The sequence below is a fragment of the Bemisia tabaci genome, chromosome 3 (genome assembly GCF_918797505.1).
Source record: "Bemisia tabaci chromosome 3, PGI_BMITA_v3".
In the NCBI taxonomy this organism is placed as follows: domain Eukaryota; kingdom Metazoa; phylum Arthropoda; class Insecta; order Hemiptera; family Aleyrodidae; genus Bemisia; species Bemisia tabaci.
The window spans coordinates 12,247,074-12,263,402 of NC_092795.1; the positions used below are offsets into that span (position 1 = coordinate 12,247,074).

Sequence of the window (16,329 nt, forward strand, 5' to 3'; positions counted from 1 at the left end):
AAAATTCGAATCCAAAGCTGAATTCTAGCCTTCTTGGCTCAATTTCAGCCCTACGCGATCTTATCTTTCGTATATTTGACCTAATTTTCAAGTTGAAAATTATGTTTTCTTCGAAATCGGTCCATGTATGAGTCGGTCGGATGGAAATGGGAAATATCTCCATAAGCTTTTATGAGGGTCTGGAGCGAAAATTGTTCTAGTCGAGAAAAGGCTCGCTCCATGCTCGGTCGCTGCTTTAAAAATCAAGAGGGAAAAATACTGCCAACTCTCGGCCTGCTCGGCGCCCATTGGCGTGGCGTACTTTGCGATATATCGATTGATCTGCCATTTAAACCTATAGAAAAGGATCGATAAACAGGGTGTTCGCAACGAACACCTTTATAATCGATTCTTTACCATAGCTTTAAACGGGGAAATATCGATCATCGATCATTCACGCCTCGCCTCTGTCGGCGCTAGAACTCTAGAACTAGGTTCGAACAAGAACTTTTGTATTTGTTTCTCGGCGTTCGTTTAAATGAATGTGATGATTTTTTTTCTTTTTTTTTCTTGGAAGCTATGCTTTACAGAGCATACCCCGAAGGCCTTGCTCAGAATGTGATGACTTAGAAAATTCATGAATTTTAATGGAACGGTCAAGCTATCGAATTTTGGTTTAATTGCTCATTACCATGGATGTAAAACCTAGTCTGTGACATGTCTCTCAAAGAAAGTGGAATGGTGTGAACTAGGGATGAACTGGGGTTCGGAACTCAACTTTATTGTTGAACGAAGAGCTAAATTTGTAACCGAATTTCCTTTCTTGACAATGCGCACCATCATTTTTGCAAGACGCCTCGCGCAAAGCTGCGCACTTGATGCGCCTGCATTTCTGGGGATACTCAACGCATTGCCGCAACGTTAGTTTAGTTGCTCGGCGGAATGGAATCGAACTAACTACCGCTCCCATCTAATCGGACGCATTGCTGCCAAACGGAATTATGTGCATTATGACGTGAACCCTGTTATGCATTTATTCTTATGGGTCGCATAGCTTATGTCTTAATGCGCATAGGTCCGTTTGATAGAAATGCGTTCAATTGATGATGGCACGCCTTCTTCAGTAGGTAGTTTTGAGATCTCAAGATGTGGATTTAAATGTATCGTATGTAAACATTATCGTTCTCAAGTAATCCAAAGAATAAACTAAGAATGGGTAATATAGTAAAATAAGTATTCTTTACTTTCGGGGAAAATTTTTTTCCCCAAACTTAGCTGTCATAATTTCCTCATTCCTTCGACATTTCCTTACCTTCCTGAAGGTCAAAAGCACTAGTCGAGACAAAAAAATTAAATGAATCTTGTCGCTTTCTAGTTAATTATCAGTTTTTGCCGGGAAGACAAAACTTAAATCTCTTGGTCTGTGCTTGCGGGTTCGAGGATTTTCTGTATCCTTACCAAAAATGGGGCACACTTCTCAGGTTAAATTTAATGCAATTATAGTTTAGTTTTAAATCACGTAGATGGAATACTAGAAAATACTTGTAGTAGTTAGGTTGTACTTACAATTAGATACAATTTCTTCAAAAAAAAAGAAAAAATATCTCAGGTCAACTTGATGTGAAGCACGATCGATAGATTTGTCGAAATATGTCGAAGGAGTCAGGTTTCGGAGAGTAAGGTGGAACCCCGCCTTGCGTCGGCGCAGACAGATGGGAGGGGATCGGAGGTAAAAGAAGGTAAGGCGAAGCAAAGAGACCTGATTTATCGAAACAAACGGTATAATTTGATTGTTAAATGAGACACAAGAGGAGGGGAGGATTTGTTTTAAAAAGGAGAAAACGAATTAACGAACAAAAGAGATGATGGAATAAAGTTTGGCCGGAGGCACGGCTTTCATCATCTGCTCCGCCAGACTGGGCCGTCATAGGCTTCGACGTGTGATGTCGGATCGGTCTTCGGTCGGCCGGTGAGACCTTTAGATAATACAGTTTTGTTACTTCATTGCCGTTCGATATTAGGAGTAACAGTTTTTTCGTCGCTGGTCCTCTTCTTTGGCTCATAATCTTTTTTACCTTCTCTCCGCCCATGCACTCTGCCTTCGTCTCGAATAAATCAAAATTGGCACTTTATTTTGCTAGGAACATTGAGTCGAAGTTTGAATACGTAAAAAAATGGATGGATGATTTTTATATTTTTGTTTCTGGTTTTTTGAAGATTCATTGCGGCGTCCTACGATAAATTCGTGATTGTTTCTACTGCCGTGCCAAGTAAAAACGCTGTACCAGCATTCGAATGTTGCCAAATTGCCTCTCAACAAATATTTCGTTTTGAGGAAAGTTGTGAAATTTTTCCATGAAATTCTCACACCTATTAGGTCGAATCTTAAACGAAATCCTCTGAAAATCGGAAGCGAAATTTTTAAAAATTGTCCTGAAAATTCGCGATTTTTCGAAGGAAATTTGGCCACGTTAAATTGTTCTTACGGCGTTCTTTCTTAGCACGGCAGCCTAGCACAAAAGTCCCATCCTTCACTAAATTCTTACTCAGAAAATATTTGGACGTAAATTTAATCAAATAAAAAGGAATTATCACTAGTGTAACATGAGCCAGCGTCGCTTCCAGGACTTTATGTCCACCTACCTTTCGTCCATTAAATTAATGTCCACCGCTATTAATGTCCTCTAATCGTTAAGTCCAGTCTTTATTGAGTCCACATGATTCAATGTCCAACCATGAATATGTCCAAAATTGTACAAATTGTGGACATGTTATGTCCACGTTTTTTTCTTCTCATTTAAATGACAGGAACCACCTCAAAAATAAATGCATACTCTACTACCTTCATTCTTAAAAACATTTCATTCATGAATCAAGTCATGAAAGAGAACAGACTCTAAGAACAGATAAAAACATATGTTCATGTGTACATTGTACGGACATGATAAGATGAAAACCAAAGCGGGAGCCTAGGAAACACTCCAATGTCAAATTAAACATTTTTCAGTAACAGATGCAGTCAAAATTTAAAGTCCTCTTTAACTAGTTATTTCGTGTGCCTTCAATCTTGTAGGATACTGTGCAACGCCTCTGACGCGAAATAGTTGCTTAAAGCGTTGCGGTGCGGCAGGCAACCAGCCTGACACGCGCATAGGCGCCTACAAACCTAACGGGATACTTCACGCGTTGCGCAATGCGTGAAGTATCCCGTTAGGTTTGTAGGCGCCAGTGCGCGTTCTGCGCTGCTAACACGCCGCTCCGCTCTGTGTTAGGCTCTAATATTTAAACTCGCGGAGTCAGCGTTTTTCAACTTATGATTTTGAAATGTTTGCACTCTCTGCATTGATTATTCCCTTTTAAACTGATGAAAAAGAAATATGTACTACTTGAAAATATAATGTGTTTTTTGTAAATATAATAGTGGTTCCGTGTCAAATTTAGTGATTTCCAAAGCATTCAAATTCATGATTTTAGTTTTGGGCAGTTGACTGTGCTGCACTTGTGTTTGCGCATACTAGAACGCTCAAATTGGACGTATTTCTCAAGGAGTCGATGTACAAATAAGTTAAAAACAAAAATTGCGTGCATCTTAGTTTTTCTCCTCTTTTAATTAATTTTTCTATACGTTTCTTTGCATCAAACTACGGGCTCATTGAAATCAAATCGATGCCACTGCTTGGAAACGGTTTTTTACAAAATATTTACCAACGTTTTAAAAATGTAAATGTTTATAAGAAGTAATCAATTTCATTAAAAAAAAAAAAAAAGAATGTACATATAAGGCATATTTTAATATCGAAATTTCAAGGATAAAAATGAAACCAAGTATTTTTACCAAAGGCAAATTCGAAAAGATGAATCAAAAGAATATTAAACATTTCAATTTAAAATATGATACGATAAAACACCTCATGCCTCTCTTAGAGTCAGAGAGTCTCAACCAGTTCCGAATTGATGTCTGTTCAGAGGACGTTCTTTTTAGACTGATGCAGGATTGTCGACACACGTCGTAACTAAATGTATGCGTTGAGGAAGGTACATTTTTTAAGCTGTATTTTTGCCAGTGTACGCTCTCATTTTTTAAAGTATGCAAAATGCGTGTCGCACGTGTCAGTCAAGTGATATCTAGTCTCCTTTTACCAGTTCCACACGCAACTATGTAGGTACAGCCATTCTTTGAAGAATGAGTCGCTGAAAATGAATGTTTACTGACCACCGTGTATTTTGGCATACAATTGTTTGTTTTTCTTACCTTCTAAACCTGCTTTTGATAATAGTAGATGACCATCGCATCACACGCTACCGGTTTGTTTACAACTCACGGTTTTTACGTTTTTTTTCCCGATGATCGCATGTTTATTTGAAACATGCTTCCTATAAACTTCGCGACTCTGTACATCAATCAAGAACTAATCAAAACAAAAGTGCTTTAATTCGGTTGAATCGCCCATGAAAAAGCTGTCAGTGTCAATAAAATTTCTGAAGACTGCTGTAGCCAGTGGCCCATATTCACAAGTCACCCCGAAAACTACTTGATTTTTTTTTAGCTGCAAAACTAATTTTTCTCAGTTTCTTCTCTAAACATTAAATTTTGGTTTCTGTTTCTTTGATTTCAGGTGAGCAGTGCAGTATTTATCCTGAAATTGACGTATACGAATACAGTAAGTAAATTCGAATAAGAAGGTTTAATAGTGAAACTACATTGGTCAATTAAAGCCAGACTCAATTGTGAGACACGAGAATAAATGATCTTATTTTATGTTAAAAGAAACTGCTTATGTACGGATGAATTAAATTGAAAGGAACTAGGGAACCCCGCAAATCTGTTGCACACAGTTCCCTGTGACCTAATTTATTTGTACACATTTTCTTTGAGCCTAAACACGTTTGAATTGACTACCAAATATGTTTTTAATTTTTTTTTTTTTTCATATTGTAAAAATTGATTTGTTACTGTCTGATTGTTGGTTTGCTGCTGGTTTTGTAGGTCACACCTATTTTTCGAAAAAGTTAAAACACCTTTCATAACATTATCTGAATTTTTGTATGTATTTAATTTTGATATCTTATGTTGCTGTTGCGGTTTTATCTTTTTAATCATCCCTTCCCATTTTGCTTTTACAGTAATTTAAGTGTCAGTGTATTCAATCGTTTGGATGATTTTCAGGAAAAGTTTTGAATATTTTCCTGCCAATTTCCCAGATGATTTTGTTTGCAATTGGATCTAAAACGTCTGAAAGCTCAAGCTAGAATGTTTATAATTTTCCTTAAGAATGAACTTTTTTACGAAGGAAATTTGTCAACTCTCGAATGATCATACGGTGTTCTTCCCATAGCATGGCAGTACAGGAAAAAGGGATGCAACCTTAAATCGATTTTATTCTCAATTACATTTTTTTTGGCACACTTCAACACAGATTCGGCAACGTACCCGAGGGCCAATCTTAAGTTAACGCTCGTTATTTCTGAGTTAGCGCTTGCGCTAGTTTGTAACGTATTCTGCCAAAATTTGCGCAAGCTTTGAATGAGAACATGATCGCCAACATGTCGCGTGGATCGTCGTTCCTAATTGCTTTGAATGAGCAGAACAGGAGCAGTTGGTTCTCTTTTAATCGCCACCACGCAATTTGTAAGGATACCACCATGCGGGACCTTATCGTAGGCTACTCCTTCGACATCATGGAAACGTTTTGTGCAATCGCGCTCTGCATCCTCTCGTCTAGCTCGCCCGATTTAGCGCGTAGTAAATTCAAAAATTGATCGGCTGAAGCTTACTCACACTGAAAAAAAACTCCGGCCGTGGAAGCCGTACTCACAGATACATAGTCATTGGTATTTAAACATTTTTAAAAAATTTACAAAAATTTTAAACAACTTTTAAAAACAAACTCGAGTTGTCAAATTTCCTTCGATAAAATCTTCATTTTTGAGGAAAGTTATGAATATTTTCTCTTGAAAATTTCAGGAATTTTAGGTGAAATTGCGAACAAAAGTACCTGAAAAATCGGAAACAAAATATTCACATGTTAACCAGAAAATTTGTGTTTTATCAAAGGAACTTTGGCAACGCCTGAGGGCTCATACGGCGTTCTTCCTTAGCACTGCAGAATAGGACCCTCTAGGGCACGATGTTCAGATTTTGACCAGTTAATATTACCCCAGTACCAACTTCATAGGGCACGTTTTGGGGTAGCCAAGGTGTGTCGGTGCCCCCTGTGAGCTGATTGTTGAAATTGATAGACAAAGCTATATTGATAGACAAAGAAGACAAAAGGGATATGGAAGGATCTTATTGGTGGAAGCGGGTGGTTGCAATGGACATAGAAGGTAGGTAATAGACTAACTAACGGCAACCCCGGAGAGACCCTATAGTTTGTCCATCATTTACCCTCTTAGTCTATCAGAACCACCCATCTCAACCAATAGGATCGCTCAATACTCCCCATGTCTTCTTTGTCTATCGCTTTGTCTATCAATTTCGAACAATCAGCCCGCTGGTTTTCTACATCAGATTGAAAGCAAATAAGGAGAAAGCGCGTGAAATAGTTTCGAAAATTAGCGCGTACGGCGGAAAGGAGCCAAACGGGCGCTCTGTTTGGACAAATGTGCCCCTCGGCTGGTAGGTAAACGATCCGTCGCCGCGTTTGTGATTCTCGATCGAGCCGAGGAGTCTCCGAGCCGAGGACGAAGCGCGCTCGTGATTTTTTGATTAATTGATTTGCACAACCCGATTATCCGATGGGATCGGTAAATCATCCCGGACCCCGCTTTCCCTTTTTCCGTTTAGCGTAAAACCGCCCGCCGTGTCGCCGAGCCGCGTCGCTCCATCGCCGCCAGCGGCCTTCACAAGTTTGTCCGCGCGTCAGCCCCCCTCCGGCTCCCGAATTTCGGCGGTTTGATTTTCCCGTTTCGGGATTACGGGCCGCGTTCGTACCGCTGCTCTGAGGAAAAGCGCCGTATGAACAGTCAGCAGGGTTGTCATGGTCAGGGAAAACCGGGAAATGTCAGGGTATTAGTCTGGGGAAACCTGGGAATGTCAGGGAAGTAGCCAGGAAAAACCTGGAAGTGTCAGGGAATTAGTCAGGAACAACCTGGTGATGTCAGGGAAAATTGCGAAAATGTCAGGGAAAAATTGTCCAGTCGCCTTTAATTTTTTTTTTCTAGAATGGGTTTAACGTTTCGAACAACAAATTTCGCCTATAAACTATTTCTAATTATGTCTTTTCAACCATCCGGCATATCGTCAATCGTCAGGGCATTTCAAAGGGTGTCATGGTCAGGGCTCAGGGAAAACCGGGAAATGTCAGGGAATTAGTCAGGAGAAACCTGGGATGTCAGGGAATTAGCCAGGAAAAACCTGGAAATGTCAGGGAATTAGTCAGGAAAAACCTGGTAATGTCAGGGAAATGGCGAAAAAGTCATGGAAAAATTATCTAGTCGCCTTTATTTTTTTTCTAGAATGGGTTTAACGTTTCGAACAACAAATTTCGCCTAAAAACTATTTCTAATTATGTCTTTTCAGCCATCCGGCATATCGTCAGTCGTCAGGGAATTTCACCAAATTTGTCAGGGAAAACAGGGTAATGTCAGGGAATTTCATTTGTTAGATTTGGTGGCAACCCTGATTTATGCTCTTACGGCGTTTTTACATAGCACGCCAACAGGGGCACCCGTCTTTTTATCGTGCTCCATTGCTTGGTCCCTGTTAAATACAACATAAAAATTCGCGAGGCGAGCCTGCAAAATAAGTTCGCAGGGAGTGGGTGGTTGAGTTGGTCGGGACGGAGGGTGGGTGGACCGAAACAACCGGCTCCCGCCCCCGGCTGGCCCGGAAAGCACCGAAGGGGACGCCGCCGCGGTAAAGAAATCCCCCACCTCCCCCCACCTCCCCCCCACCGCGCGCCGCCGCGGAGCGGGGCAGAAGGGGGAACTGTAAATTTGAATTACAAGATAAATGACAAGAGGCAAACACTGAACAATGAGATGTGAAATCAGTTACTTATGCTCCGAATGTCCTTGACACGGTTCGCTCCATGGAAAGTGCGATTAAACCTTGGCCGCATCAAATTCAATAATTACTTTATCTCTTTTCGTGTCTCTCTCGCGGTTCCCCGCCCCTCCCCGCGCCCCCAGTCTCTCTCGCTCTCGCGTCCACCGGACGGAGAGAAATAAGGAGACTGGACAAGGAACAGGTGGCTGGGAATCGACCACGGTGATTAGTAAAATAGAAAAAAGAATCACCCTCTACTCTATTTTTAACTATTTCACTGTGCTACTTATTGCACCCTTTAGAATTGAGCGACTGTGCCCAGATCCAGTCTAGCTAGACGTTGCTTTATTTCCTCTCGCGTTTTATAATTTTTACGGAAAACTTAGCGGTATTTTGACTTGGAAATTTTGACTGTCGATATCTTTTTCATAATCCACAAGAAATTCAGTTCACGAAAATTTTCGATTTTTCATAATGTTTACTTCTCTCTTACGTCGGTTTAAGGTTGCAGTTCAGAAAAAATAGATCTGAAAAAAAAGAACGATTGAAATTCTCCCTGAGTATTTACGATGACACAGGAAAAAAAAACGCTTTTAACGAATCTCGAGTAAGAGGGGTATACTGCCGTGTGAGGGATTACTAGTATTTGCCTTCACAAAAAATTAAAAATACGAAAAAAACCTGTTTCATTTTGTGTAATTACTGTAATTTAGTGAGCGTATGAATTGAAGTTAGCTGCTTTTAGTTATTTTTTCTTTGAATATGTATTTTCTCATGATGCGCCTAGTAAGAATTTCATTCAAAGGGGATAAATAGTCATATCTACCCTCCTATTCGGGAATTGCTAGGAAAAATCCGAAAGTCCCAGAACATGCATCGGAAAAAACGTCGGTCTCAGTTTTTTTGAGGAATAACTTCGGGGAGACTCATATTTGAACCTTAAATGTAACCTTTATTATACGATTCAACTTCCAAACTGAGACCGAGTATTGAAGTGATAATCGTACAAAAAGGTAACATTTCCCGAGTTGAACTTTAGGGTCATAGACGGCCCTTTTATGCGCACCTGTCCGTCAGTGCCCAATTCAGATGAATGTAGCCGTATAAATGATCATCATCGGATAAGAAATGTCTCGAATAGAAAATTAAATATTGAAGTTCGAATCTTCGTGATCCTCTCCCAATAGTCTGCGTGAAATCCACTCCGACAAAACGGGTCAGGGTCAGATGCAAATTGACACTCTCTATCAATATCATGTGAACAGGCTTCTTGACTTTTTCTTGTGGGTAGTAAAACTCATCTCACACGCGGGACTAATCCGGGCAAGGTTGATATCCATCCAAAATCTAGATGATCCCGTTTAACATAAACCTCTTAAAGGACAAGCTTTAAGAGGAGGGCCTCATTCGTAATTGTTCCTTAAACAGCGCTTTTTCATAGGAGGCCCCGATCATTAATATTTTTATAATTGGACGTATTTCTGTCAAACGGAACTATGGGCATTATGACGTGAGCCCAGTTATGCATATTCTTATGGGTCTCCGGGCTCATTTCTTAATGCACATAGTTCCGTTTGGCAGAAATACATCCAATTAGAGGTTTATAGAGATCCTCTGTACCATCACAAAAATGAATTGTTTACCGCATCTTGAGTAATGCACCATTCAAATGCCGAGTATGTCCTTCGGAGCGCATCTCAGTTTTTTAACATCGCGTTACAAATCTGTGCAACAGCAGGGTGTCTACAAGTCCGGAATTTCCGGAAAGTCCGGAAATAGTACTGATTTTTTAAGGGGGGTCCGGAAGTACTGAAAAAGTGCGGAAATTCTGCGATTAATTCTGCGATTAATTCTGCGATTAGGTCTGGAGTTGTTTCAAATTTTTTGTCATTTTTGTCGCAATTTCAAATTTGTGAAATTTTTCTAATTTCGTCAAATGGAGGTACTGAAAAAGTACGGAATTTTTCTGTCGGAGGGGGTTCTACATTTCTGGAGAATGTACTGAAAAAGTACTGTAAAAGTACTTGTTTTTGACCAGCCTGTTTTAGTAGACACCCTACCCTGGGCAGGAGCGACCGATTCGTTGACCGAATTAAACGCCACGCTCGAGAAAAACACCAATTGTACTTGAACCCCACCGTTAATGCCGTGCGCAAATCTCAGAAGTCGCCTGCAAAATCGAGCGTATGCAACCCGGCCCACCGCGGAGTTCGAATAGTTGCATGTTAGGTTCGAACCCAACTTCGAACATTCCTCCGTTGTTCTACACTCCGCGCATCATTCAAATGCCGCCGTGTTTATCTTGCGGAAAGGCATCTCAGTTGGTATTTATATTTTGAAATTTGCCGAATTTCGTCAATTGGAGGTACTGAAAAAGTATTGAAGTTTTCTGATGAGGAGGTACTGAATTTTTTGGGAATGTACAATACAAGTAATGATTTTTGGCCAGCCTGTTTTAGTAGACACCCTGCTGTGCTTTCGAGGGCTCATGCGGAGATCAAGTCGGGTGTCGGATGAGGTTCCGACGGTGCCGAAGCGGGAAGGTCCCTGATCGGGGGGACCCGAGGCCCGAGGGCCGGGGCAGACCCGGACGGTGCCGAGCGACGCCGGGCGTTGCGTAACCGTTGGATAACGCCGGGAACTGATCCACCAATGCAGTTTTCCATCGTTGACGCAACGTCCCCATTGCGACTTCAATGACTCTGCGGGCAAGGTTTTCGTTTTCGTCGCGCCGATCCGACCATCTAACGGCAGTCCTCTCGCCGAAGACCCTGAGCGGCAAGTGGCGAGGCTGTTGCCGAACCGCGCGAGCGGAGGGGGGGGGGGTTCTGCGGGGGTTCGGCGGGCGATTTGGCAACCCAGAAGACGATCGCTAACGCCAGATTCGCTCCAAGGTTCCCGCGCAAATCTCTACGTCCGCTCGTCCGTTAGACGCGTATCAATGACTTCGACGACGTCTGACAGCCGGCTTCATTACGGCTGACGGGCTGTTCGATTCCATCGTGGGCTGAAGGCTCGAATGCATCGGGGTTTCCGGCGGGCTGGTAAACCTGGAAACTCAGGGACCTCACGATGGCCTGGGAAAATCAGGGACAGGGTGTCTAGCATCTGGAAAGACCGGAAAGTATTGGGAATTTTGGCCGATCAGGAAAAAATCAGGAAAATCGGAAAAATCGGACGCTTTATTAGGAACTTTTCTTACGCGAATTTTCTCAGCGTAGAAGTCTTACTGCCAACAGATATGTATAATCGTGTCTGGGTGATCGACGTTTACTTGTGTTTTCATCATTTTATACTAGTTTCTAATCATTAAGACTTCATCAGAAAAGTTAGTTTCCGCATGCATTTATGCAGTAAATATACTTTTTACGAGAAAAATAAGGAAAATATCAGGAATTTTCGGAATGAAAAAATTAGGATTTTTTCATAAAATTTCAGGAAAATATCAGGATTTTTTAAAATTAAAAAATACTAGACACCTTGAGGGAATATATAGGGAAAATTGAGAACTTTTACAGGCAGCGTTTAGCAGAAGTCAGAGTAATTGAATGGAAAAAAATTCGAGTGAAAATTTTGTTCCCAAGTCCAGGGTTGCCATAGTCAGGAGGCTAATACCAGGAAAACCGGGAAAAGTCAGGAGGTTTTAAAAAGGCAGGGAAATTGTAGAAATGTCAGGGAAAATGACGAAAATGCCAGGGAAAAATTGTTTGGGCGGGAGTGTGAAACGCGCATTGGCGCCTACAAACCTAACTGGGATACTTCACGCATTGCGCAATGCGTGAAGTATCCCTGTTAGGTTTGTAGGCGCCAGAGCGTCGCCGCTCCGCTTTGTGTTAGGCTCCAATATTTAATCTCGCGGAGTCAGCGTTTTTCAACTCATGATTTTTAAATGTTTGCACACTCTGTATGCATTATCCTCATTTTAGTTGATGAAAAAAAATATGTTTTAAAGGAAAATATAATGTGTGTTTTGTGAATATTAAGGTAGTTCCGTATCGAACTTAATGATCTCCAAAGCACACGAATTTCTACACAATTTCTTATAGCCTTTTAAAGCCAATGGCGATAAAGTGTAAAGCCCGGCGATAGGAACTATAGCCCGACTGTATACTTTTTTATAGCTTCCTATAGCCCGGCCATATGATTTGCTCCACTTTCTACAGCCAGCTATATGATTTTCAATAGCCTTCTTTAGTCAGCTATAAGAACTCCTATGGTATTTTGAAACGCAGCTCCTATCGCCAATTTTCACCAGGGTACATTGGAAATTTTTCCTTTGCTGTACATTTTTTGCTGCCTTTGCTTTGGGTTCTCAAATTTGTCTGCAAGATTTTCTGCCCCCGAAAAAGCAGTGATCGCGAGAAGGGTCAGGGAAAAAGTTGAGGCGCAACCGAGTGTTCTTTAAACTGATATGATTTTGATCAGTCCACTTTTCGTTTACGTAAGACAAGTTCAAAACTTTCATATCTCGGTTGCAATTGATCTGTAATATTCCCAGATTGTTAATGTTACGAAGTCCACTCACCACACCAGACAAGTGGAGAGTCTGGGAATTTCATTGTTGTGATGGATCATCCGATTTTTACGTTATTTTGCCGACAACGAGGCGATGACGAATGACATAGCTTTGAATTGTCGGACTCACTACACATATTATTATGCGAACGAAATTAATCACTGGAAAAAAAACACATTGGATCTAGAGTCCAGACTCTTAAAAACATCGACAAGAAAAAATACCCTTGATTCAATCAGATGTAAGCTTAATTCAAGAACCAAGCCTCTTAATTTGAGCGGATTTCCTTTTGATTTAAGCTTAAATCTGATTGATCATGAGTCCTTTTTCTTGCCAGTGTTTTCAAGAGTCTGGACTCTAGATCCAATGTGTTTTTTTCCAGTGATTCAGAGAAAAAAAAGTACTGTCGCTTTTGGCATCATCGCTTCCATCATCATGCTAAATTTGTCAATTATATAAAAACTAAACGAAAATCTCGTCAAATATTCGATAATCAAATTATAAAATTATCAGTATCAACGTTAAAATTCAGAAAGCTGATAGCATTATGTGGAAACTGCCTGTAAACATTTCTAGATTCACGGAATGTGCCAGCTTTTTTTTTTTTTTTTGAAAAAAATGGGGAAATGGGGAAGAGCTATTTAGAAAAAAAATTGATTTTTTTGCCTAACTAAATTTTAACGTGACCTTCCTCCGTACAGTTGACTCTGTGAAGCTTTGCCGAACTGGGTCGTTGTTTTAGATGCGTAAACTCGATTTACGCCATGAGTCTAACCTCATTTAATTTTAAATGATTCTCGTTTGCGCAAGGTGAAGAGTGAGAGGGGGGCGGGAGAGAGAGAGGAGAGAACTGAAGCGTTGCTCCGAAACGGTCTGAAATAATTTAAAACGTCCGATCGCCGCGCCATGTGCTATGAATGCAGATGAAGATTCGACCCACAGTTTGGATCTCGGCCTTTTTGATGCGGCTGGAATTTGACGAATCCGTGTTAACGCAAATTTGACGCGATGCTGCCGGAGAGCGCACAGTGGATCGAGTCAATGATAGAGATCGGACATGAACTTTTTGGCTGAAACTGCAAATTTTGATGTTTCTTTCGTCTCGTTTTGAATTTCAAGGGCTGCTTTCTGAAGAAAATTTCACGAGGAAATCAATAGACCCACTTTTAGAACCCCAAAATTTTGTCTAAACGGAGTTAAAGGCGTGTAAAGTTTCCAAAATTTGACCGACTTTTTGAGTGAACTTAAATTGTTGGCAAAAACTGCAAATTTTTATGTCTCTTTCGCCACGTTTTAAATTTCAAAGGCGGCTTTCAGAATAAAATTTCACGAGGAAATCAACGAACCCACTTTTAGAACCTCAAAATTTTGTCCAAACGGAGTTAAAGGCGTATAAAATTTCCAAATTTTGACCGACTTTTTGAATGAACTGAAATTTTTGACAAAAACGGCAAATTTTGATGTCTCTTTCGTCACGTTTTAAATTTCAAGGGCTGCTATCTGAAGAAAATTTCACGAGGAAATCAATGGACCCACTTTTAGAACCTCGAAATTTTGTCTAACCGGAGTTAAAGGCGTGTAAAGTTTCCAAATTTTGACCGACCTCTTCTAATGACTCGAGGGGCGGGGAACGCTCCGCTGTGTTTCACAGTGTTGCCGTATGGTTTGTAATCACGGATTTAAGACCCACGCACTGGCGCGGGTTTACTTTTAGGCGGAGGAGTCTAGCCGGGCAATTTTGAAAGGGTCCGTCTCGTGAATTCGGGGGTCATGCTGGCAACTTTTGACCTCACGTAAAGCTGTACGCGGTGGGTTGCGGTCGGCGGCGGTGGCGGGTACTTTTATTCGCTTGAGCGTGCGCATCATTGCAAAATGGTGTTGAAAAATCGGCAATTTTCCCATTTAAACTCATGTAAAATATCCAAATTTAATCGCACATCCTGGCAAACTCAGCGTGCGTGTCGGATGTTACTCAGATGACGTTTCGAGCATGGGCCGTGTCGTCACTGGTCATGCTAATGCAGAAAGTAGCTCAAGTTTAATTGTTTGCCGATTACGTAACTGGAACGTGCGACTTGCTCCGACCATATTAAACCAGACGGCGGCGGATTTTGGTGGCCCCACGCCACCGATGCGCCTGCAAGATCGACAACCATCCGTACTCAAAAGTGTTCGATAGCTATTTCCACGCATGATTTTCGGCGTGTGTGTATTTATAAAATACGTATCGCTTACGATCAGATTTTTTAATCCCCTCCTTCACTTTGTAACGCCCCCTATAGCGCAGGTCTGCACTCCTTTAGAAAATTACGTAAATCTCCCGATCAGTTCGACCCCATTTCCCTCAAAATAACGTTTTGTGTTGGATTTTGGATGATGATAAATCGCCACCTTGCGTTGATTTTTTATGTCGGCGTATCTGCCCATTCTAGCGTTACGTAATGAGCCTTGATCCCCCCTTCCTCTCTGTAATGTATTTTTTTAATATTTTTTGCGAAAGTTTCGGAAGAATAAGGACAGTTACAGAATCTCCTAATTTTTTCGTAAAAGTTCAGACCTCTCCGATATCTATTTCTGTAACTTTTTCCAAACTTCTAGCAGTTTTTTTTTTTTTTTTTTATAAATCGTACCAAATTGTTTTAACGTTTTCAGCTCTCGGGGAAAAGGGACACAAGTCTTAATTGCAAAATCGCAATGTGTGGCAAAAGTAGACATTTTTAGTCGGCGCGTAATACTGTACCCGTGTAAGGAGTCGGAGAAAAATGCCGGTTTTCCGGAAGCGAGTCCTCTCTATCTTTCAAGAAAAATTCCTAAAAATTTAAAAAATTCAAAGTGTGTTTCTATATCCCTGGTTAAGAAAAATTCCTAAAAATTTAAAAAATTCAAAGCGCGTTTTCAGAATGTCTCCGAAATTCGGGTGGACATTGTTTTTCCATATCCTAGTTCATTAGTAACATATGCAGTTATCGACCGATGGAGCAATGATGGAATCAGCAGGCAGTACGGCTCCGTCCTTCCGAATGGAGAATTTGCAGGTGTCGGAATCCACGCGTTTTATTTACAAACGGAAACCAATGCCTAAGCTGAGCAAACGGACAGCCTCGATTTCTAAATAGAACAATTATCGGAGAACCTATGACGGAATGATTTAAACTCCCATAATACACTTGTTTAAATCGGAAATAACGCTCTTTGACGTCACAGACCGGTAAATTTTCTCACTTCCCAATCTACTTTTTCCATATCAGAAAAAAATTGCAAAAAAGCACTCATGAAGCAATCAAATGTTCTCGTTAAATTCCCTTTTGTGTTGAAGCACGAGTCGACAGCTGTTTTTCAACTCTTAGATCGTAACAACAGCGCACTGTTTCGTGCATATTATGTCCTGTAGAAAGATGTTAAAACGTGTATGTATTCTTTCGAATTGAGTTCAGCAGTTATCAATTGCAAATGGGTGTCAATAATTTTTCACACTTTTAATCAATTGGATTAAATTTATCAATAAGGAGCCACTATTTCTGGCCCTTTTTAGAAACAACATACATGCCATTGGTTTCCCTATGCAGATATGTGCTTTTATGGGAGAGCCAGAGATGGTGTTTCCCTATGGCGAAATTTAATCTAATTTTCCACACTTTTAATCGATTTATGAGCCGTGGATGAGTCTTGAGGTGTTTCAGTGTCTGACCTAAATAAAAATACCTCAATCCACTCAAAACGTGTGTTTCATAAAGTCAACTAGAGTCTAACATTTTTTTAAGCACCCGCAGTTTTCCTGAAAAGTCATGTCCCCAGCATTGAAAGGCAATCGCTCGCCTATTGAGTCATTATTTTAATCCAGACC

At 40.8% G+C, this 16,329-nt stretch overlaps 1 protein-coding gene across 4 annotated transcripts in view; it reads left to right on the forward strand.

Annotated features, from left to right (window-relative positions):
• Window positions 1–16,329, forward strand: part of ftz-f1 (ftz transcription factor 1) — a 193,693-nt gene that overhangs the window by 48,904 nt on the left and 128,460 nt on the right. For 2 of the 4 annotated variants that reach the window (XM_072297755.1, XM_072297757.1), the window contains exon 2: window positions 4,596–4,640. The exons of the other annotated variants lie outside the window; for them this stretch is intronic. In XM_072297755.1, the coding sequence (XP_072153856.1) occupies window positions 4,596–4,640 (45 nt within the window). The remainder of the gene's footprint in view (window positions 1–4,595; window positions 4,641–16,329) is intronic. 4 annotated transcript variants of the gene reach the window in all.